The 25,253-nt window shown below is 45.7% G+C and overlaps 1 protein-coding gene across 2 annotated transcripts in view; it reads left to right on the forward strand.

Annotated features, from left to right (window-relative positions):
* Positions 1–25,253, forward strand: part of LOC126525630 (nucleoprotein TPR-like) — a 118,857-nt gene that overhangs the window by 22,191 nt on the left and 71,413 nt on the right. For both annotated transcript variants that reach the window (XM_055067771.1, XM_055067772.1), the window contains exons 10-15: positions 233–403; positions 5,245–5,390; positions 6,351–6,452; positions 13,930–14,101; positions 15,808–15,986; positions 21,613–21,835. In XM_055067771.1, coding sequence (XP_054923746.1) covers positions 233–403; positions 5,245–5,390; positions 6,351–6,452; positions 13,930–14,101; positions 15,808–15,986; positions 21,613–21,835 — 993 coding nt within the window. The remainder of the gene's footprint in view (positions 1–232; positions 404–5,244; positions 5,391–6,350; positions 6,453–13,929; positions 14,102–15,807; positions 15,987–21,612; positions 21,836–25,253) is intronic.

Here is a 25,253-nt window from a genome sequence, read left to right on the forward strand (position 1 = left end):
CTGAATGCCAAGGGATGTCAGAAGTCATCTTGTGGGGGAGACAAGTATCAGGTGATATGAAAACGTGTCAGACGTCCTGACAGTATGGGTCACATGCATGCAGCGTCATGATTATTAGTCCACACATAAGCAGGGAAGTTGAGGAAGAGCTGCGAGCAGAGATGCACTTGTGAATTTGGTGATGTGTCTTTATGGCTGAGAGTTTCAATGCCCAGCACATTCATGCCTGCAGGAGTACGAGAAGTGTGTGTCCAGCGTGGCCACTTTGAGGGAGCAGCTGACCAGTGCCCTGGTGGAGCAGGAGCAGCGAGCGCATGAGCGGGATGAGGCACGGGCAGCACTCGCCCATGCTGAGCGTGAGCTTTGCCGGTGGCAGCAGCAAGCGAAGGACCTCTCTCGACAGGTACGCTGTGTTTTGGTCACTACAGTGAAACCTTGTTAAACCGTAGTTGGCCAGAGCTCGGAAAAAGTCTGTACTAAATGGTCGTACTGTTTAACCGAATTAGCATGAGATCGCCAACTTACCTGTCGAAAACGGAACTCAGAGAGAGTGCGATGAAAGGGGAAAAAAAACATGCAGTACTTATTCACTTCGTGCGACAAAAGTGTTATTTTCGTTTGATGCCGGGGCGCCTAGCATGACGACAGCGGCCTCAAACTTACTGAAGCTGTGTGCCTGCTTTTCAGCCAGCCCCCTCTTCTTGGCAAACACTCGCATGGCAGATTCCTCGTTGGCGTTACGTATTCTCTGTGCATGTACGCAGTAGTGCTGCAGAAGTCCCGGGGCGCGTTTTTCATTGCCGGGTGCCAGAGTTTGGAATACTTTTCGTTTGGAATAGTTACGTTATTGCGCCCTGTTCTCGTCGCGACGATTGCATTCATAAGGCTGACGTAACGAGCAGCTTCTGCCACTGTCGGGCCTGAATTGCCCGTGCTGTCGCTTTCCGTGTCGTCCTCATCACTGTCGCTAGTCGACACTTTGGCAACAACAGCGGCAACTATGGCGAAAAGTCGAACCTTGTAGCCGACATCTCTTCGCCGTCGCAGCAGCGCTGCTGAGCAACTCCTTCGCATTCCAAATGCCACACACCGTAGTCAACAGCAGACCCCTGTCGCGTGCCAGCGCTGACTTCTTCGTGTCACGTTCGAGTGCACGCACAATGTCTAATTTTTCTTCTATGCTGAGCACCCGGTGTCTTTTTTATCTGAGCTTCGGCATGACGTGAGTCCTCGCTTGCACGACGCCACAACGCTCTCTGTCATGGCGTCAAAATGATGTTGATGTTGATGTGGATTCGCGCCCGAACGCACAGGATACTTGGAGGCCGTTGTTCCGATCTCTGAGGCTTGTTGTTCTGCTGGGCCGCCCGATGGAGACGACGCACCGCTGTGTTTGTGCGCCGAAAAGTGGAAACGCTACGTTTTAAGTGATGCGTACGCAATAAGCTGGTATGGTTTATGCGAATACAAAACACGTTATGTTCAATGGCCGCTGAGTCGGGGATTTGACTTTGCTACTTTTAAAACGAAACTACTGTTTAAGCGGGTACTGTTTAATGAGGTTTTACTCTACATTTCGATAAGGGTGTGTGAATACAGTGAGACTTCATTACTACGAACACTGTATTAACAAATTTTTCAGATTAACAAACATTTCAGAAACTCCCTGCTGACTTCTTATAGTTTCAATGTAAAAGTATTTTAGTACTATGAACTTCGGAATACCAAACTTGTCAAAATAACAATCTTTATTCAGCTTCCATGTCACGTTAACGCCTTGGTACTAAGAATTCATATTCCTAAATCTGGGAATTCTTAGATTTCAGTGTGTCCTTCATGGCAGCCAGAACAGTAGGCCAGCAGATGACACGGTGCAAAAAGTGCACGCCGTAGCGCATGGGCTAGAAAAACCGAGACTGCGTGGGAGGAGAAACTTTTCTGTTGCGAAGGCGACTACGCATCAGGTTTTGCGAGCGTGTGCTTTGCCCAGACGAGCGTCGCCTAGCAACAGAGGTGCACCTTTTCCTTTTTAATGCGATGGCATTATATGGCTCATGAAGTAGAAAATCCGGCGCCGTGGCTGGAGATGGTACAAAAAGTCACGTGGCCACAGAGACATGCTCATGCCACTGCTCGTGCATTCATCATCGTCTTCTTCCAGAGCTTGCTCTGATGCCACTCATCATGCCAGCGTTCCCATACTGCCCCTCCCTCTGCAAAGGTGCTGACGGCACTGGCCCACTGCCAGTCGGTGCGGTAATTTCAGTGAGTTCTGTTGTGCACTGTGATGGACAAACCTTTGACAGAGATGGTACAAAAAGTCGTGGTCACAGCGACAGACCATGCTGGTGGCCGGTCTATACATAGCGCTGCGCGTTGTGCCCAGTTGGTGCGGTGATTTCTGAGAGTTGTGCACTCCGATGGACGAACCTTTGACTTCGACTTCTCAAACAATAGCTGCGCCCGGCTCCTTTGGGCATCCACGCAAGCACTTGAACGAGGCTGAGGCACATGATGCAAGAAATGATACAAGGCAGTGTGAAAACAATACCATTGCATTTTATAAAACAAGTCGTCATTGGGAAGACGTTGCAATGCTTTCGCATTCATGTACGTAGGGATACCTAAGTGCCCCCGACTTTTTTTGTCCTTCTTCTTTGCGCACGTCTCTTCTTTCTTTTGTGCTTCTTTCCTCTGCTGTTACGTGTACGGAGAAATATAACCTGCGTGCTCGCAGGGATTCCACATGCTCTGCCCTTTCCGGACAGTGTTGTTTACATGCGCTTGCATTTTGGAATAGTTCAGGTATCCGCCTTGAGCGAGGCAGTTGCTGTGTCTGCAGAAAGGAATGTGCACAAAAAAAAGACAACATTCTGCTTTGGAGGCGACTTGGAGCTTCCTCCTTGGAGTGAGAGGCAGATAAAACATTCGCTTCCCGCTGCTGGCGCTTTTCCCGATAGTGTCGTCCCAGTGCGGGCGATGCTATCAGCTGCAGGGGTGGAATGCATGTGAAAGCGGGGCTGACTTCTCTTAATTCGCACGCTTTCATTCACACCTAAAGCACACAGTGTGAGGGCTGCGATAGGATCTTATCGCACTTGGACATAATGTGGAACATGATGCGGCTCCACTTTGGAGGTTGCTCTTGTCTTGTGGCAGGCGATTTGAGAGGTGTGTATGCAAACAGCTTGTAATTCAATCATTTGACCATCTGCGTTTGCGGAAGTTTCCATTTATTGTCTTGGCATTCCTTTGCGTGGGGCAGTGAAATCTTGTTATTTTGATATGGCATACAAGCACACTTCATTATATTAAGGTTCTAAATACATGGTGTTTTATGGACACGAGGTTATGAAAAGTTAAATAGTTTGTTATATTGAGAATTTTGTTATATTGAAGCTTTCTATATCGAAATTCAGCTGTATATAACTTGAACACAGTCGAACCCGACTATATCTAACCCGTTCAAATCGAATTATTCTGTATATTGAACAATTTCTGAACATGGTATGGTTACAATGAGTATATATAGCAAAAATTACGCTTACATCGAACAAAAATAGCAGCGACTCCCAATGTACCGAAGGTCAAGCGGCGCAAAAGGGCGCCCAGAATTTGGCTTTCCCTTGCAGCAGCGGGGAAGCCTGGCGGCGCGGCTCCATCAAACCACTCCCTACCGTGGCTGAGCTACGTCGGGCGAGCCGTCGACACCCCCCTGCAAAAAATAATCCTGGCCCGCTCACAGTGATTGCTCAGACAGCCAATCAGATGCTCTCGTGCCCTCATTGTGCAAGATGGCGCAAGTGCGAGTTGTCTCACTGCTTTTCTGGTTCATTGTGTTGGCACCTTGTGGGCCTTCTCCCGCAGTGTTGCCATGATGAAGCGGCAGAATTCGCCTTTTGCCGTGAAGCTCGAAATCGTAAATAGGGCCAAATGTGGTGAGAAATCGGATGTCCCCGTAGTGTGCAAGATTCAGAGGAGCACTCTCAGCATGGTCTTGAAGAATAAGGGGGAGATTAGGGCAAAAGTGGGACAAACTCGTGACCCAGTGCCCGTGGCGCCTGACGTGTATGCACAGCCGTGTACAAGTGGTTCATCCGAAATTGCTTCAGACGTACTGGCTTCCGTGAGCTTGGCGATGACTGTAAATTCTGATGAGTGCGACGAAGCCGTTGCCGGTGTTGCCAAGGTTTGGAGGGAGCTGTCAGAATTTCCGGAAGCCATTGACGAATTAATGGTCGACGAGTTTGTGAGTGCAGATGATGGTGTCGTAACCACAGGAGAGCCCAAAAACGAAGACTGCATTGCTGACATCGTACCGAGAACTAGTGAAAGTGGGCACAATGAGGAAAGCAGCGACGGTCCTTTGCCCACATCCTTCGAGGTGACTGGTGCACTCGCACTAGTCCGGTGCTTCTGCGCGAATGTGGAAGGTTGCGGCCTCAGCTGCTCCGACTCTTTAGACAATGTGGAGAAATGCATGCGTTATGAATGTGAATGATTACATCTTGTAAGAAAACGTCTGGTTTCCTGAGCAACGTTGCGTGCTTCACTACATACCTTCTCATGTCTTTTTTGTGTACTATGGCCACCAGGAGAAAACATAGCCACTGGGCGTAGATGCGACGTGGACGAGTCGTGCATCCGCAAATGGAGACTATTTTTGGCACCATTTGAGCACTGTTGTTTGCAGTTATTTCCGCAAGTTATAAGTGCTGATTTTTTTTTTTTCTGGGCTGGTGTAATTGGGGGGTGCAGGTTATACGCGGAGCCAGATTATACACAGAAACATATGGTAGTTGCTTGTTCGTTTATTGTGATTTTTTGTGTCGTGTACTGTATGCTTTACACGTGTGCAGGTTAGATAGATGTCTGTTGCAGAATGGACAACTGGGCTAGTTGGTTTACTTGCATTTTGAAACTGTAAAAGTGCACAAGGACGAGAACGAAGAGCGAAATGCCTCGTCCTGTCTTCTCTCTTCGTTCTAGTCTTTTGTGTGCTTATACAGTTTCAAGATGTCCGTCACAGATTCATGCAACTCAAACACATCATGACATGATATCTGGCAAAGTGTATGTAGTGAATTCAAGATCACTTAATCGAAAGCTACTGCCTTGCCATCTCATTGCCAACTTGAAGTGTGTGTGTGTTTGTCTTCTGGCATGTGTTATTGCCAGGCCATCCCCATTGTCTTCTGTCAGGCATGTGAAAGAGGGTGCAAATAGAAGGTATCAATGTTGCAGGTGTGTGCGCTGGTACGAGAGGTTGAGGATGCCCGTGGTGGTGATGTTTCCATGTCGCAAGAACAGGAGATCAGCTCATCGAACGAGGATGCCTCACCTCCTATCACTGCCTCCGAAGTGATCTCCAAACATCTCGTCACATTCAGGTGTGTAACCAGGATGACCAGGTCCACTTATTACAAATGCATTTGGGCTAGTCACTTATCCCACTTTGTGGGCTTGCTGGTGTTAGATCTTCGAATAGAAAAAAAAATTTTTTTTTTCAGTGCTTTTAGACAAGGGCAACAGGATGTATACACACAGCACTAAACTAACAACTGAATTGATTTTCCTGAGCTCAGGTGTAAATGCACTGTGCACGGTGAAAATAGAAAAACACAACAGAAGCAAGGCACAAGAAATGCAATCCGGAGAAAACATTCTGCTGCATGTGCGACTTATTTTGCTATAGGAAATTTTGAAACGGGACAAGTGTGCCATTATGGCTTTGCTCTCCTTGTCAAGAAACCAGCACGATTTCCTGTCACAAAATAAGTGACATGTGCAGTGGGATGTTGGTGTCATGATTAGGGGCTGCCACGTGCTCCACAAATGCATTGGAAGTTTGTGTACTTTGGTACAAGCGCTGTTCTTGTTGTCTCTTTCGTTTCTCTTGCTTGCATGTTTTGTGTGCCTGCCTCTTGAAACCACAGATCCCTACCAACACACTTGTTGGGGTCAAAATGGCCCAAAAGCACACCGGACAAGGCCAATGGCATCCACAGTGGTTGCCCAGTAACTGTGGCGTTGCACTATAGAGCTAGAGGTTGCTGGTTCGAACCCACCCGCAGCAGCCATGCCTGATGGGCGTGAGAGGCAAAAATGCTCGTGCACTTAGATTTAGGCGTGCACTAAAACATCCCCAGCTAGTCAAAATAATGCAGAGATTCAAATAATCCAGGCGCGCTCTGGCGTGCCTCATCATCATATTGAGACTTTGGCACTTAAAATCCCAGAAATTACGGCAACGGCCAATGCCCTCATTCACTACCAACTTGTTCAGCTTTCAGTCATTAGCCAGGTTGCAGGGCTGGGTGCAGTGTTTCCTGTATCATTTGCGTGTGCAGGAACATCGAGGAGCTGCAACAGAAGAACGCCGAGTTGCTGGCAGTGGTGCGAGAGCTGAGCGAGAAACAAGAAGAAGAGGAAAAGAAGGTCGCGGAAGAGAGGTGAGTCAGTGCAAGCTGCCATGCAGCCAAGGCAGCTCTGATGCCTGTTTGCAAACTTGCCATATATGCTTGTGTACAAGCCAAGCTTTTCTATCGCGACATACTTGCAGTAGAATCTACTTAAACGAAACACGAAGGGACAAAAAAGGTTGTTTTGTTTATCTGAAGTTTCATATAAGTGAATGGTGCAATAATCAAGAATGATTGTATTATTTGAAAAGAGTAGAGCAATTTAAATTTGCTGCTGTGAACAAACCGACGTTATGGTGCTCTGTTTCAAATATTGTCAATCTCGCCTAAGTCTTATTGCCCGTCTTAAATGCAAATTTTGCTGCCTTTCTTTTAGAAATGGGGAGACACATAGGAAAACTGGCACTGTATCGTCGCTTGAACCACAGGCATGGTACCTTTTCCCTTTGCTTGTGTCGAGATGTATGAATCCACATCCGGTCCTTCAAAAAGCTGCTGGTCTGGGCAGCGTGTATCTTCTCTTGATCTTTTATTATCCGTGAGAACAAGGACTTGCAGAATGCGACTTACGAAAAGCTTGCCACGCTTAGCTTCTCTCATGATGTCCATTTTCGTCGCCAGTGCGAGTGCTTTGTACTCTCACTTTTTCACTAGCGCCACCGTGCAGCACAGTATATCAATGCTGCGTGGCAGCCGTTCATGTCGCAATACTGCAACTGCATGGTGGATTTGCCTTGCCGTTTAGCATCACCATTTTACATCGCTGTCAGACTGTTTGCGTCTTGTGTACGGTATAGTGTCCTATGAAGTAGGTGGTAGTTTCAGTTCCAATTCCCTTAAGGGGGGAGGTGGGTCCTAAAAATTTTTTTCTTATTTTTGGGTGAATCTTTAATAAACTCCACAGCCTGTGGTAATTTTTCATGCTGATTTCAGATCTGTAATTAGATTTTTGATAGCTGTAGCAGTTCAAAAAATATTGAGGTCTGAAGTCAAATTAATTTCAAACTCGTTACGGGGCTTTTTGATGATTCTGTCTTGCTAAACCAAAAACTAAATGCATGACACCATTGCTAAAGGCCTACTGTAGGGGGTGATGCTATTTTTATTCATTTGGAAGCATTTTGCAGACAAGAAAACAATCTTGCATTTATTATGAACATTTTTTTCTAATTAGCAGCGATTACTATACCTGAATGTAATTTTCATGATGGTGCAAGAGTAATAAAAATAGCATCACCCCCCAGATCATTTCAATACGAATAAAATGATACCACCCTTGTCATTTTTGGCCAAAAACAACCCAGAAAAAACACCCGTAAGGCGGAGTACAGTGTGCAAAAACATCGAACTGAAATAAACGCATTTGAAGTTTCAAACACATGTAGCTTTTGCTGAAGTGAATCTACAGCAATACAAATGGCACCATTTTGAAGCTCTATGTTTTGTAAGAATGGCCATACTAAATGCGTGACTGCACACTCTCAAAATAATAGCACACTGGCCACTGAACTAGCACAAGAAACTTTATTAGGCACCATGCTCTACAAAGAGCATGGTGCCTGGGTTTCAAACCGAAGTGTAGAACTCTGTGTCGGCATGAATATAGTTCCAGTGTTGTACAGGCAGGCTGCCTGATTGATAGCAGTCTCCATTACAATCGGTGAGGCATTTTTTCATTTGGTAGAATTGACCATGTTACTGAATGAAGGCTCTGAGTGTAAGTAGCCTTCCAAGTCATCTTCACCTGACAGTGGGTGTGGAACTTAGGATCAGAGAGCCAGTGATAGATATGTGGCTGCTAGGTGCTTTCCAGAATTTTACTTTTGTATGATGCCTCGATCACTTCTGCAGCCAGGTGTGTGCCAGCCCAAGGGGCCTAGTGAACAGAGCTTATGATGAGGCTCTCTTTATGAAGGGGTGGTATGATAGATATTGTTACGAGCTATCGTGACAATATGATAATAGAGTGAACGCGCAATGCGCTTGGTTGCGAGTCCGAAGTGCCGATGTGCGAAATGCATAGCCGCAGATACAAGGAGCCGGCGCCTAGTCGCGGGCTCGAGGAGTCGACCCTCGATGCGCTTATTCGCGCAGTCCTACGTGCCGACGCGCCAAATTCCTAGCCGCGGGCTCGAGGAGTCGACCCTCGATGCGCTTATTCGCGCAGTCCTACGTGCCGACGCGCCAAATTCCTAGCCGTGGGCTCGAGAAATCGACACTCGATGCGCTTATTCGCGCAGTCGGAGGTGCCGATGCACAGAATGATTAGGTGAAGGTCTGAGAAGTCCGCGCGCGATGTGCATGATCGCCGAGTCGGAGACTCCCCGCGAAATGTTAAGCCGCGTTTCTGAGGATTACGTGCGCGATACGAATTTGTCACGAATTCGAAACGCCGACTGCTGAAAGGCTTAGCCGCATGTCCGAGGATTTCGCGCGCGAATCTTGGTCGCGACGTCCGCGTCGCCGATGCTCGGAATGCTTAGCCGCGAGTCTGAAACGTCCACAAGCGTAGGGATCGGCCACGCTACTGCGATTTCCGCGTAGCGCCCGTTTTGACACGTCGAGATTACGGCGAGTGGAGACGTCAAACTCTCGAGGTGCAAAGAGCCGAGCGGACGACGCGAGCGCCGGACCAATGGCGAACCGCGCTGGAGTCACGTGGCGGGCGCGGCCAATCGCAGACTCCGGCACGACCCTCAATCATTTGTTTATTGTGCGCTTGTTTCTGTATGGAGGAGATCGCTGAAGCGGCAGATTTGAAGACGGAGAAATGCGCTTTCCAACGAGACCAAGATGGTGGCGCTCGGTCGCGCCGTTCCGGAGATATTGTGGCGTGAAAAACGCTGTTCTTTCTTGATTTCCGCGAGATTTTTCGCCACCTTGGCTGATGAAACGATTTTTTTAGAGCACTTCTAAGTGGTTTACAGTGATGATATTTGGGTATCAGATAGAAAAAAGGTTATAGAAACTGAAAATGTTATTTTCAAAAAATCGAATTTTTGGCCATTTTTCGCGATGTAAAACCCGCGTCCCCCCTTAAACTGTAGCTAAAAAAAAAACATAAAAGAAAGCATTCCGTTTAAGTGACATTTAAGCGAATTTTTTTTAGCACTGGGCTTATGGGGCAGTCAACCAAAGTCAGTACCCTCGTTCCGTTTACCCAGCATTTTTGCTTGGTCAGAGTCACTGTACTTGTTTGCACGTTTACGACGCACCCTTGGTGTCTCCAACATTGTCGCTGTTGCCACTGCTCAGTTGTAATGCCACAGCACAGTTGTGCAAACGGTTTACCTCTGTGCCATTCTAGGCTTTAGATATGCCTGTGACCTTAAAGCTTTTAAACAAGGGCTGTGCGAGTACCTAATAGTAGATTTCGAATCGAATATCAAATTTAATCAAGAAAGAAAAGCGAAATGTTGAATAAAAATAGAATATCAGAAAGTTTATCACAAAATTTCATACTTATAAATTTTCGGCAAAAAAATATGGTGCTGCACATGCTCGGGAGTCTCCTAGCATTGCACAACAAAAATATTGCAAGCTATCTTAGTAACTTAGATATAGAGAAATCAAGATTTACAGTGCAGTCTACTGTTAAAGGGAACATCAAAATAGAATGCCAGCACTAGTTGCAGCATTGTTCTGGTACAGAACCTCAATATAGTCACCGACCAATAAATCGGACACTGATAATCCGGGCATGATCGGTAATTCGGACAGCTTCGTGGCATCGTCAATGGGCCCATAGACGTAATGTGTAAAGAAAACCAATATTTTGGACAGCTGCCAGCTCTACATTCGATTATCCGAACCATGTCTGTGGCTGTAGCGTATGCCGACTCTGCCGCGATTACTTTCTCTGGCAATTTCGACGAGACATCAAGTATGTCCTCAGAGATACAAGACATCAAGTATGGCCTCGGAGATTACATGCGAGATGGTAATCGCTAAGGCCTTGCCTTGGTTGCAGCACTGCGCCTCAGAGATTTAACTGCAAATGCCAATCTTGGAGGCTTTGCCTGAATTGTGAGGTCACATCAACATTGCGATCATCACATCCATTCCGGCACCACCGTGCATGGCCTGCTCTTGTTTGTTGAATTTGTCTTCTGGACAGTGTTCCACCATTCTGTGCTTGTTTGTTTGTTTAGTATACGTTCCAGACAGCTCTTTGCTAGCTCCAAGAAGTCTTTGTGAAGTTATTGACAGTCCACTTCAGATGGCACGAACAGTGCCCTCACAGTCCGACTCTGAATGTGCCTTGAGTCGCAGTCAGAATTAGCGATGTTCTGCAACTGAAGAGCCTGAACTGCCGCCTACCACAACGAGCTCAGATGCAGACATCATTGATGACCTGCTAGGCTGCGGTGTGCCAATTCCTGTTGCCGTTACATTTGATGACTTTGCAGACGTTGACAGCGCGGTGTCGTCGTGTGCCGAACTGAACAATGACGAAACAATTGAGCAGGTTCTCCCATCGTCAAACTGCGACTCTAACTTGGATGATGATGGTGATCTGCCGTGGGCTCCAGAGCCTTCACATACGGATCTGACTCAACCTTTGCAGTCCTTGCATCGGCATACAGAGACAACACAAAACTGGCAGAAATACAGGTAGACAGTGTGACAACCAGCTATGACCGCTGGATACATGACAACAGATTCCACAAAACACTACTTCAATTCATACACAACACAGGCCTCACAGCACACATCTAATACACATATACGCATCAAGAATTATGCCTTAAAGGCAAGTCTTTATCGCAAAAAAAAAAAAAAAAAAAAAAAAAAACAGGTGGACTTGGTTGCACGTAAGCGGAAGTGTATGCAGCAATGAATTGACCACTTCTTCCTTGCACAGGGGCCTCAAAACCTAAATAAAGTAATCTTTTTTGGATGCATTTGTTTTTTCGGACATTAGATAGTTCGGACTTGTTTACATTCCCCGTGGAGTCCGAATCATTGGTCGTCGACTGTATATAATGAATTTGTACTTGCAGCAATAAACCTCGTTAAATCATGAATTTTGTTAATTCGAGATTTTAAAATTTCAGTAATAAAAATAATTTCACAAATTTCCAGAATATTCCTGATAAATAGTACTTTGTCAGTAATCACTATTAAACAAATCCCCAAAAAGGTCGGGTCATAGTACCGTGGTTATGAACACCAGCGCATGCGGTGCCGATCGGGCTGAGAGCAGTGCAGCAGCATGGCTCCCGGCGTCTGAGACTAGCGGGTTGCGTTTGTGTGCTGCCGTAAATCTTGGATGCCATGGCTGTCCGCGCTTAATGCCCGCAGCCGTCATCAAATGGTGCTCTTGAATTAAAAACAAAAGTGTAAAAAGATGCGGATATTTGACTCAAGAAAAAAAAAAAAATCTCGTAGTTTCGCCAGGAAGGCTATCGCCTTGATGGCGATAGCAAAGAGACAATTACACGAAGAAAGGTTCGTAGTTTTAGTGGTGCCACGTGCGCTCAGGCAAAGATCACTTGATGACCAAGAACACTCGCTGTCACACCATGAGGGAGTGCTTATTGTGCCTTGAAAACTTGAGATTATGTGACTGCTAACACTAGACGCGTGGGAACAGAATGCACATGAAGGCCCTAATCATATCGGCTCGACCATTGCACTTGCCGAAGATTACCTCCAAGATGCAGCGCGTGGCCCGCATATGCACAGCCCTGCGCAGCTACAGCAAGGGTCGAGGAGAGGGGACGCACGCGCTACGGGGAGAGGGTGGATATGCGCGACTCCCCTGCCCCCCTTGCCCTTCTAGCGCGTTCTTGATCATGTCATCACGCACTCATCCCTTCCCCACCCCCAATGTGCTGAGGAATCGTCAGCTCTCGTGTTTCTCCGAGCACTCTGAGCTGCCGCGTGCCACGCGGCCTCTGCAAGTTGTTACGTGACAAACGGCGCAACGCTGTTTCTTGCATAATATAAGCAGGGTGGCCAAAGTTTAATTCTTCTGCGGTCGAGCTTGAGCAGATGATCGTCGGCTTCCAGACTTGTTCATCGGAACCAAAATTTGCGGAACTTAACAACAAAGGCAAGCTCTAAAGTATATTTTTTAAGGAAAAGGAAAAATCTGATTTTGATTTTGTGACACCAGTCTCTCTTGCAGAAAGGGGTCCTTAAAAATCTAAAAACCTAAAAAGCTGTGGCATATACTCAAGGAAGTGAAAATTTGATCTGGACATCTTGGCGGCACTACCACTTGCTCCATAGGTGGCCAAAATAAGAACGATTGAAATTTCAGATCTCTTACAGCGTGCTGTTGGATAATTCGGACTCTACCAGCATGGCCTTGGGCTAATTCAGCCATTTAATCGAGCAGTCGGAGCGATGTTATTGCTTTGATACATCGCCAGTGGCTCCTCTAAATCAAAACTAGTGGATCCAGTCAATCCAGAAGTCGCCTACTGTGCTAAGAACACTGGACAAACTAGCTGCTAAATTGACTTCTTTATTATTAACATGTCTAATAGTATTAAGAGGGTGTATGACATATAGCGCTAGTGTAATAAATAGAGTGTATTATTATTTTATTGATTTCAGATGGCTCTTGGTTTGTGATGTTAGCAAGGAAACATTGCAAGAACATCACACTACACACGCTGTTACAGTTTAGTTGTTACAGTTGTTACTCTCACTTTCTAAAATAACAGTTGTAGTAGGTTTTGTTTCCTATTGTTCTTCTAGCTGTTAACTAAAAGATGATATCATAATGGAATTTAAAAAGCGCATTTGGCTGTATCGAAATCACTCAGATGTTTCTAGTGCAATGTGTTGTTCTTCATGCACATAAATCAGCTAACAGGGTTTTTGGGGTGAAAGTGTCAACTAGCTCATTGGGTGAAAAAGCTGCCGTCCCGTGTCTGTAGCAGCACCCAAATTCCCATTGACTGCGACGCCATGGCACGAGTGCACCTCGACTGAGCAGAGCGGGGAAAGCGAACACCTCCTGCCGCAGTGTCGCACCAGGTGTTGCGTGACGAGAGAGGGCATCCCCACGACACCACGTCATCCTTGCTCTCACTCTCGCTCTTGGAAGCCTGTGTTATCCGCATGGTCCTTGTCCGTGCAAGCTCTTGCCTGTGATATTACTGCGCCTCAGTAAGGCCAGATCAAAGTGCGCCAAGCATCTCGATGCACTCACTTGCTTGTGAGGAGTTCATAACTTGAAGGACCGCTCAGCGGCATTCAACTGGACATTGATGCTTTAGCATTAGCAACTCATAAGAAGTGCTTACGTATCCTCGGATTTTTATCCTTTTGCAATTGACTCGCCACAGGGCCTTTAAAAATTGGCTTTCTTTGTCACATGGAAAGTGTTAGTCTGTAAGTATCGCAAGTTCAACATGGCGAATAATTAGTTTTCTACGTGTGTTGTAGTCGGGTTTCGTTCTATAACATTTGACCTTGTAGACAAAGGCTTGCGGAATGCGCACTGTGGGCATGTTCATGCCTAACTTTTTTTTTCTTCTTTTTTGTCCAGGAGTTCGGAGATACGAGAGAGGCTTGAGGGTGTGATGGCCCAGCTGCAAGAACTGGAGCAGGAGCGAAACCGCCAGATGGCGCTGGTGGCCTCCATGGCACGTCAGCGTGACATGTACCGCGCCCTGCTCACCAGCAGTGGCCGCAAGGACATCGAATTGCCACCGCCGATGGTGGGTGCCAGCCATTTTCTCCACAGCTGTGCATGTTCTCCTTGCAGTATTTATTCTGTAGAGCATTTGCTCAGTTCTGTTGATTCAACTCTGGCTAATTCGAATTTTTTATTAGTTCGATTCCGGCCAAGGGCCCCGGCCTGTGCCCATGCATTTCTATGGGCCCAAACTTTCGTTATTCCCATTCTAAAGTTGTTCTTTGTCGGACAGTTCAAGCTCGACCATCTCAGCACGCACACGCCTGGCCCGTATGGTCACCTCGCTAGTGACCCTGTTAGTGGCATTGTCTGTCTCGGCGGAGCTTGTGGGACAATGAATGCATTGAGCATATGTCATCTCTCATCGAAAACGCCTCCCTAGGGAGGTTTTCAAGGAATAATTGTAGCTCAGAATGCTTGATAATGGTACATACCTGATTCTAACGCATGTCTTTGAGTGGAAATGGGTGTAGTGTGACGAAGTGGACTGAATATTGTGCTGCAAAGCTGACTTTAGAAAACCAGGCGCGATTGAGCAACAATACTAAACATCGGCTGCACATTAGATTTCTTCGTTTAGGAACTTCAGTGTCATTTCTGTGTTAGCTTACATAAGAAGTGGGCACACATTTGATTTTTAGGTAGACACACAATTTTTAGAAAGAGTTGTGTTACACCACCTGTCTCTCGTGTCTGCTTGACTTCTTTCGTTTATGGGAGCCCTTGACTGATGTTACATCTCAATACGACAATGAGCATTCCTTAGACATTTCCCATGAGGCAAACCCCATTAATCAGGGCCTACCCAGAAGTCAACACAGACCCTACATAGACTGTGACGCACAAACACAGGAGCTCACTTCCAGGTGACAGCTACCGCGAAGATCACTCTACCTGAACCTGACCCTCACTAGCTGAACTAATTGATGAAGTGGGCCAACGTCGAAGGCTACCATGGGAACAGCATCGACCTTGGATTCCCAGATTGCTTTGCGCTTGTGCCATATGCGGGGTCAAAGGTGCAACATAGGAGGGGGAGGTGGCAGGACGATGCAACGTCATCGGAGGGATTTTGTGACCAATTTGACGATTGTGCACCCTTGTCTGCAAAACTGTAGCCCTTGATACTGAGAGGCTGGCTTTCCCGCAGTTTAGCTTATTTTAGCGGTTAAGCATGCTTTACAGGCGAAATTTTGCTAGCAGCCAGAAATCGTCATTAAATTTAGCACAACGTCGCCCCAATATTCTTGGAATAGGTAGAAATGAATGCTAAGAACCGTTCTTGCTCCTGCACATTTAGCAATATATTCAATTTGATTTAAATATTCGTATCCAACCGAATATTTTAACGTTTTCGAATATCTATTTCTTGCATCACATATGAATATTAAAAATATAATATTTGATGAACTTTTCAAATATTCGTACGCCCCTACTAAATTTCCAACCATTCATAGTTTCTGTAAAGACAGAAAGACAATTAGTCTCTGCACAGATGCATAATCATGGTGAATTGTGCATTTATAACACAATACGTTGTCAAAAGCCATCAATTTGCAAAGTCACGATGCCCTTTGCAGCCAGAAATACAAAGTTTAGGCAATTCCATCCACTGCCCGTCATTCCCATGCTAGCTGAACTACCATGCCTGTAGTCAATAGCGCCAGAGTCCTCTCTAGTAATTTTTGTAGGAAACTATATTTCGCTGCCCTCTATTGTTCTTCACAGGAAGACGAAAGTATCTTTGAGCCACAGGCGGCATCGACGCCGGCCGTAGGTGGCAAGCGCACGCCCGACCAGCTGCCGGGCAAGCCCTCCAGGCCGGGGCCTCAGGACCCCAAGGCAGCCCTGGCAGAACTCCAGCAAGAGTTTGACACCTACAAGAAGGAAATGGCCGAGAACCACAGGTGAGTAACACACAGTCTGTCGATTCTCGCTTACCTTGCTTGCTTTACAACATTGCACCTTGTCGTTGTACTTTAAGTGGTATGAAATTAGCAGGGGAATATACCAGGCACCCATGTTTGGCTCTTCATCGTCATCTTGATTCATTGCAGTCGTCGTTGTCGTCGTCGTCGTCATCATCAGCCTATTCATGTCCACTGCAGGACAAAGGCCTCTCGCAGCGATATCCAATTACTCCTGACATGCACCACCTGGCATTATTTTTCTCATTTCCTAGTTCTCTGCTGTCCTGGAGTGCACTTCACTTCCCTTGGCACCCTTTCTGTAAATGTAATAGACCACTGGTTATCCATCCTACGCATTACATGGCCTGCTCAGCTCCATTTTTTTTTCTCTCGACGTGAACTACAATACCAGCTACCCCCGTTTGCTGTCTACTCCACACCAGCATTTTCCTGTCTTGTAAAGAGACACTAATGGCACATATTAAGTCCAGCTAAAGTGATAGATTAGGGCTTGAGAATGTTTAAGGCAACAATATTATCACGAACAGAGCTTTAGTAATCGAGAAATAGAGATAAATGCAGGACATGATTAAGAGACTCTCTTGGGACATACAAGTACTAGCCCGATTTCGAAGGCACTCCTCATTATATATTCTGCCACTGTTACTGAACCACTCATAAGATAAATGTCATTGTATTGCACTATAAGCCGGAAGTTAATGCGATTTGTCCAGTCCTATTTGATTTTTAGAAAAATGAATTAATTGATGTTACTCTTGACAATGTCGCAGTCGGTCGAAAGTTTCTTTTTCTACCCTCTGCGCCCACACTTTTGCATTTCAGTAGTTTTGTTATCGCGTTGTGCTTCACTGGTTTTGCTGGCTCGTGAAACTCGCACAAACTGCAAGTAGCAAAGAATACCACGTCCATGTGATGTCACGAGATTCCCAAACGGTTCATGGCATTTGACCAAGAGCAGCTGCAGTGGCGAATCCAACGCTCTGTCTTGGCTCGGTTTCTCCATGGCCACGCATTTTCATTTTGCACAGAAAAGTGTAGTACCGTCTGTTGGGCACCGTTTTACTCGCTGACGGCAGTAAAGGGCAGTGATGGCGTATGCAATGACATCATTCCCCACTCAGGGGCGGGTGATTTGAATTGCGCTAAAGGTATGCAGACCTGTCATTCACAATTTTCTTGTAAACTAAGTCTTTTCTTGGTACAAAACAAGCACTGCGAAGTTTCTGGAAGGGCATTCTTGCAGTACATTTCAACTTAGTATTGGTCTTTAGTGTCCCTTTAACGTTACTTTTATACTTTTGCATTCCATTGCTGGAATGTGTCACAAACAATTGCTTGTGGGAAATATGTTGCTGGTGCCTGCAGGAGTTTCTTACGTGGCAATTTCAGTTACCTTAGTGATGAATAAAATTCCATGAATCATAATAAGCTAGACGTTGAGCATACTTATGTTATCTGGTATGGTGATAAAAGTTATTCCAACAGCATTAAAAGATTTTCCACTTGCAGCCACTTCGTCTTCGCTCAGCTATTGAAGCAAGATTGTATTTTTGGTTTATGTTGTGCAGTTTGGTGTGTTTGCTTGCCGGGTTATCTTGTAATGGAAAAAAGCACCATTGCATGTGAAACTCGCCATGACAGAAGTGAGTTGCCATTGAAATGTGGACAGGTTCTGTTGCTGGCCGACAAATACAAGTCCTGATGAATCAGGCAAAAACGAAAGTAAATTTTTTTTATTGTAAAGGTACAACAAAAATGAGTAATCTAATAAATGAAATGAATGAAAAAAAAAGAAGATTTAAATGGAAGAAAGAAAGCAGTGGTAAGTTAAAAATCTGTGCTTGGTTTTGTTCGAATAAGAATGCAAACTATTGTAATAACCTTGCTGGAGCTAATGCTTCATCAGAAATATGTAATTGAACTTCAGTAGAACAGACAGGGATATAACCATGGAGAAAGGAAAGAATTAAGAGAGAGCATTGTGCGACATGATTGAACTTAAATGTACCAGCCCAACACGTGATCGCCACGTCAGTGCGCGTGGAAGGCTTAGTGCTCCCGTACTTGAGGCAGAGTTACGGCAGGACAATCAAACAAGAACCGAACATGCTGAGCCTCATCGGTCACTTGGGCTTATACTGCAAAGGAAAGAGCAAAGGGAATGGCTTCACCGAGAGCTCACTTGCCAAGGCTGGCTGCACGAGGTAATGCTCTCACCTCATATTTTGTTCCTCCATGGATATAATGAAATGTTGCATATAACAGTAGATCTAGAATTTGGTTGGCAAGGCTTTACCCAAAGGAGTACTTTGCTGCTATAACAAATGCGTAACTATAAATTCAATACGATATCGGTTATAGTGAAGCAAAGTTTTGCTTCTGCTTGGTTCAAATACCAAGCAAGCCAGCAGCAATGTGTGGGAACGCCTGTGAAAGTAATTTCATAAATGCACTCTGTCATAATTCTTTGCCTGGCCCTGACAGTGATTTGTTGATGGTGATATCTTTTCTCTTTTTTATGATGAATATCAGATGCAGTCGATCCCGAATATATCAAACCAAAACTTGCGGAATTATTGTTTATGTCTAGCAGTGCTAACATTCCCTTGGAAATCTCGTACAAAAGTATAACCCTGCACTACGCTTATATCGAGGCCCCGTTCACTGCCACATTCAGTATATTGAATGCTGCGCCATGCTATGCGCCTGCAAGTGTGCTTCTCCTAGTGGGCGAGTGACTTGCGACATTTGTCTGCAAAAAACAATAAGTAAACTTTAGTGTGTTTGGCATGGCCTTGGAGAAACAAATTGGTAAATATACCCACTTTTCATGATCTCGGGAGACTGTCTGAGATGTGTGGAGGGGTGTAGATAAGCTTTTGATCGGCATATTTTATTTTGAATTATTGATAGTGTTACATTGCGAAAGACACATACAGGGATATATATTTACATAAACAAGATGCATAAACAAGATGGCTGTCGAGACTGATTACACCTCCACACTTCAAATAGACTTCTGACTGGTGCCACTCTTGGTTAGGCTGTAAACAATATACAGTCGAACCCGACTATATCGAACCCGTTTACATCGAATTATTCTATATATCGAACAATTTCTGGTCACGGTATAGTTACAACGAGTATATATAGCAAAAATTACGCTTACATCGAACAAATATTGCAGTGACTCCCGATATATCGAACGTCAAGCGGCGGAAAAGTGCCCCCAGAAGTTGGCTTTCCCTCGCGGTAGCGGGGAAACCCGGGGCGGCGCGGCTCCATCCAACCGCTCTCCCTACCGTGACCGCGCTGCCTCGGGCTGTTCGGGCGAGCCGTCGAGCGAGCCGTCCTCCGAAGTGATTGGTGCACTCGCATTAGTCCGGCGCTTCTGCGCGAATGCGGAAGGTTGCGGCCTCAGCTGCTCCGACTCCTTAGACAACGTGGGGAAGTGCGTGCGTCGCAGTCAGCGAAATTGCCCAAGCAGAAGAAAATGCAGGACTAATTTATGCCAAACTAAGCTAGTTTCGTTAATAAAGTGATTTTATAAATGACATGTGCTTTTATGACATACAATTATTTAGCAGGCTTATATCGAATTATGCTCTATATCGAACTGATAGGCGTTTTTTTGCGAGTTCGATATAGCCGGGTTTGACTGTACATTGAACATCTGATTTTTCAGACTCCGTAGGGGCTGCAAAAACATCCGGAAAATTGGGCTGTGCGAAAAGATGAATGCATGCCTTTTACTGCCCCCAAGAGCTAAAATCACCGCAGACATGACCAAAATAGCTATGAAGACCTACTGGTACACTTATAGGCCTATCAGTGTTCATACTGTGACTGGAGACGGCGAATGCATGCTTGTATCATTAAAGGACCCCTCACCAGGTCTGGTCATCTTGAGCTGACAAGCGCAGAGCATACAATGCGTGCTAACGATCGTGTTTGTAAAGAATTATCTCGCCACACACTGCGGAGAGCTCTGAAATTTTAATACGAACACCGTTTTCCCTTTCCCTCACGGCGACTACGCTCCAAGCCGGACGGTGACGTACTCGTGTGCCTGCGCCTACGTACTCGTGTCCGCAGTGTGACGTCGCTCATGGTGACACGTGACTTTGAGAATTATTCAAGGCAACATCTGTTGTTTGTGTGTTCTGTTGCTTGAATTGATTAATTGAAGTGCAGAGAAATTGTGAAACACACAAACGGAATGCCTGCACATTTTTTGTTTTACTTCGCACCGAATCAAGAGCGATGTACTTCCGCTTCGTCTGCTTGTTCCCATGGTAATGCAGTCACGTGCGCAGGTACCAAAATTATGCCATTTTCTACCGTGTTCCAGCTCGTGATCATGCTTTGCGATCCACTTGTTCTGCCTCAGTATTCGTGTAGCACTGAATTATACTGCTATTCATGTGTTCTTGTGCACAGAGTGCAAAACCGTGCGCTATGCGGAACCAGACATTCAGAACAGCTCGCGCGTGACGCTGTCAGCGGAAGTGTGCTGCGTTGGAAAAAAATAAAAAAGCGAGGAGAAAAAACAATGAAGGCGGGGCCCGTGACGTATGCGTCACACGATCTTAGAAGTCCTTTATGGGAGAACGCAGGGAAGGAATTTCGCTTGAGAAGGCTAGACGGGGCGACTGGAGAGAGTGTTTTGCTTGGCAGTGGAGCTTGTCTCCTGAAATCATGGGTTCGCGGCACTGAAATATTTCTATCTCGTCTATTAATGAGTAGAGTTAAAATATTTTTGCTGCGGAACGCCCCTAGAGGACACGTAACAACTGCCAGCGTATAACCAAAATTTGCTATGGGGCCTGATGAGGGGCCCTTTAAGGAATGCATATCGTGTCCCATGACAGTTGCCCCCTTTCCAGTCTTGTGCTTCATCGCAATACATTGCTTAGTCTTCACTGTGTAACACTACTGTTAGTCTTCACCGTGTAACACCACTGTATCACGGCGAAGCTGTCAGAACTGACATTATGCAATGCGTTGTGCTTTCCGCATGCCGAAGCCACCGGTGAGGATTACAAAGGCAGAGTCGGCGCCATTGCTGACAGTGGGGAATTTTTTCAATGAAAAATGCGGCAGTGAAGAGTGGGGAGCATGGTAGCAGACATCAAAGCAGCTAGGCCTAGTGTTGCTGCGATGGTGACTACAGCTGCCAGCAGATCGGCATGCGAGAGCACCGGTTTGAAGCTGTGAGATAATCAAAATATCAGCGGTGGTGGCTTCGATTAATGCAGTTTCAAATCTACATTCACTGTAAAAAGCAGGGTAAATCAGATGGCGATGGGTTTTTGCGTCTGAAATTTCGGACATTATATTACATTGCGTCTATGTGGTACGTGCCGGTGCCACGAAGGCATAAACAAAATCAGTCATTGACTGCATCGAACTATTTTGTGATCCCCTTAAAGTTCGATATATCCAGGACTTTTTCAGCAGGTGTGACTGTTGTATTATTGAGGTTCAATAGCACGGGGAAGCTCATAATTGTTTTATGATACCAACCGTTGTTCATATCATGGTGTTGTTCGAGCCACCTCGCCGCTCCAGAACAGTGGGCTCGTACGTCATTGCCATGCAGGATGGTGACGGAGCAGCTGTCGGCAGCCCGCGAAGAGACCCTGCAGCTGCGACTGGACGTGGCTCGGAAGGAGGCGGAGCTGACGCATGTGCAGGAACGGCTGAAGCTGGCGCAGAACAGCCTCGAGCCGCTGCAGCAGGAGGCCGCCACACTGCGCGAGCGCTCTCACCACCTGGGCGACAACCTGGTGCAACATCAGCAGGCACTTACAACCCTCAGACAGGTTGGTGCTATTCTGTTGGTTGATCTTGCGGTACGTGTCGGGGTCACAGATATAAGAGGGACACTGAGAGAAGCTCTAAATAAGTTAAGACTAACGAAGTTGTGTTTCAAAACTGTATTTGATCAGTTATTAGAAGAAAAAATTGTGGTGAAACTTCAATTTTGATAATTTCTAGCAGAAATCCCTGTACCAGCACGTCAGGATGAAGTCGTGGATTTCAAATTATTTTCTCTTATTGGATCATTGTCTTGCAGTGCAAGTTCTCTAAACTTGCCAAGTTCAGTCTTTGACTCTTTTGGAATACAGTATAGTTCATCTTTACTGATAAAAAAATTAACTAGACGTGAGTAGATGCCGTGAAAATTTGTGATGTCATGGCGAGATGGTGCAGAAACATCGAGGTGGTGTCGCCACTCACCTTTCGTTTTCTCGCAGTAGCAATTCCACGGACACTTCAAGCGAATGTTTGCCTGTCGCAATGGGCATTCTCACAAATATTACGTGCACAACCCTGACTCCACAACGTTATCACTTCTAACTGTGTTCTGCAAATTTATCAATTAGGAACATTGTCCACATGCGAGCGTTTGCCATTCCTACCAGTATGCACAGGTACAAACATTTGCTATAGTACATCTTTGGGTTGCTTGCTGGCTGATCGCCCATGAGCCCTGCTTCATGCGCTGCCGTCAGTGCAGCCTGTGCACGTGATCTCATGCCGATCAACGTGTATTTGTCTACGGGTATGAACAAATATCTGAGGTGAGCTTCCTGCGATGATGGGCCGCTTGACACCTACACCGGCTATGCCTATGCAATAAGTGAAAATAAATTTTAATTCTATGAGTGTAAACTTACTGGTTTCACCTTTTTCCACTTGTTAGAATCGGAGGCATGCTAAATTTTTTTTGCTAAGATATCAGCCGCATATTAAGTTTCTACATTGTTCAAGAGCCCTAATGTCATACAATAGACTCCCTTTAAGACGAACTCAAAGGAACCATGAAAATTTATTCGTATTATCAGAAGCTTTTCTTATCAGAAGAATAATTCACATGACCAGGTGCATCCAAATATCTTACTTCAACACAGTAAAGGAAGTAGACTTACAATGGGGGGGGGGGGGGGGTAAAATGACATAAAAAGCATTTATTTAGCTGAACTTAATAGAAAACTACCTTCAAGTGGTACACTTGTTTCGGTTAATCCAGTCCGTGATGGATGTTTGGCGCTTCTGCGCAAATCGGCGAGCAGACACAAATGATGTCATGTCACCTAATGACCTTAAAAATCCTTCTGTGCCTTTGTGCTGCTGGAAAAAGTTCTTAGGGAGTTCGAGCAGGCATCTGCCGCCTCACAGGTCATCAGTGCAGGCTCCGAGATAGCTTAAGTACAAAGGAGCTCGCTGAGCACGTGGCAAAGCAACAAAACCTATAGGAAAGCCTAGGTGACGTTGACCGAAGTGGGGAAGAAGAAACGAGGCGAAGAGTGATGGAGGAGGAAGGCAGGCGGAGGCGTGCTGAGCTGACCTCCTCTGGCAATTGCTACAGGTTTTGTTTGCTATACGAACGTACTGGGTTCGTCTCGTGATAACATTGTCCTCACGTGCTGTACGCTGTGTGTGCATGCGAAACCGTGCGACGGTGAGCCGATGATGGCAGCCCAATCTTGTGTGCGCAAAAGAGGGAACGGAGGTGCGGAAGTCTGCCGTCATCCGTCACGCGCATGGCACCAGGGGGAGGGAGGGAGGGGGTTGTTGTACTTCGTCGCGCAGGCTATATCTTGAAAGCTATCTGCTTTGGGGGCACAGTCGAGGTGGGCCGAAGGATCGTAGCTTTCCATGCACTGTGTCCTTGTCGCTCAGTTTGTGTTGAAGTGATAGACAATGTGAAGGTCACTTTGCTCGTTGCCTCTGCCACGATTCCTTATGCCAGCGTTTTGACAGCGAGCATCCGTGGTCATCAAGTGTGGTGGGTGTTCATGTTCGTCTGTGCGCGCTGACACTATGTTTGTAAGTTTAGTAAGCGAAGGAAAGACGCATTCTACTCCGGTGACTGCTGCGTACAGTGTGGCCGCGTAACCATTGTCTTCAATACGACCTGCGATGCGGACAGTCCAGGCGCACCGAGAGGCGATAGCTTTGTGTGCACTATAGCACCCATACACTTGCGTGTTACCCGCTTTCATGAAGTGAAACGTCACTGTCACTTTTTGTTTCATTCTCTTGTTTTCGCCTGTTCATGGGTAATGTGTGCTGCAGTCTTCCAGCAGGGTCCCTTGATGCGTGTGCCCCCTGGCGTGGCGCATCGAGGGACCCTACCCTACAGGATTGGTAGTGGTGGCAGTCACTCTGAATGTTCGTCTTAACCGAAGAGTGCCTCTAAAGCGGTTTGTCTTAAGCGGATTTTTTTTTTTTGCATTGAGTCTTTGGAAAATCAAAGAAACATTCCTATGTTGTTTATTATATGCGAGAATTCGGCTTAACCGAGTTTGTCTTACCGAGAGTTCACTGTATTAACATTTGTTTTCTATTTCAAACCCTTAAAAACCTGTGTGCTCGTTAGATTCAGGGGTATATATGGGAGCTTTTCCTGCCTCTTCTTTAATGTGATCCACTGAATAATTTCCGTCAGTTTCATTGTTCCTGTCAAGGTCAAATTACTGGAAGCCTAAAAAAATATACCATTAATTTTCAAATGGGACTTTGCATAATTCGCATAATGATTTCACCTGAGCTGTAGGCGGACACATTGTATATTTGCCCACTTTTGATTACTTGACACAGTTTACATAATTGAGATATCTGTTCTTGGGTGTGTAGTTACAAAGCTGTAAATTTTATGCCTTTCTTTAACTTCCTGTTTCTTGCCAATTTTATTAAAAGATTTCAAGAGCCAAATCAAAATCTGCTTCCAACAGTTTGTAGAATTAATGAATCAAGTATTTAACTGATAATCAGCTAAAGAATCTCTTAGTCAATCAAACCTTCTTTCTTTTTCTTTTTTTTTTCTCGCACATGCGTCTACGTAAATGTCCTTTAGTAAAGACCTGAAGAAACCCAAAGAATTTGTTGATGTTTTGGGTGTGTAGCTTGACAAAAGATGACTGGTCCCCAGAGCAAAATATGTGAGTCTCAAGTTACTCAGCTTTTTAAACTATATGAAGTGACAAATAATGAAGCCAGAGAATGCATAGGGGCTGTTAATTGTTATGTTTAATTGAACGATCAGGTAAAGGGAATGAAAGTGGACGAAGAGATAACTTGCCACAGGTGGGGATCAACCCGACATCCTCCACATTATGCGCGTGGCTACGTACCAATTATGCTACTGCAGTGGCCATCATCCCGCCCATTTTCTTGGGTGTTTGTATGCAACAGTAGCCCTGGAAGTATTAGCCAGTGCCGCTCTCAGCCTAG

Source organism: Dermacentor andersoni, chromosome 8, assembly GCF_023375885.2.
Source record: "Dermacentor andersoni chromosome 8, qqDerAnde1_hic_scaffold, whole genome shotgun sequence".
Lineage (NCBI taxonomy): Eukaryota > Metazoa > Arthropoda > Arachnida > Ixodida > Ixodidae > Dermacentor > Dermacentor andersoni.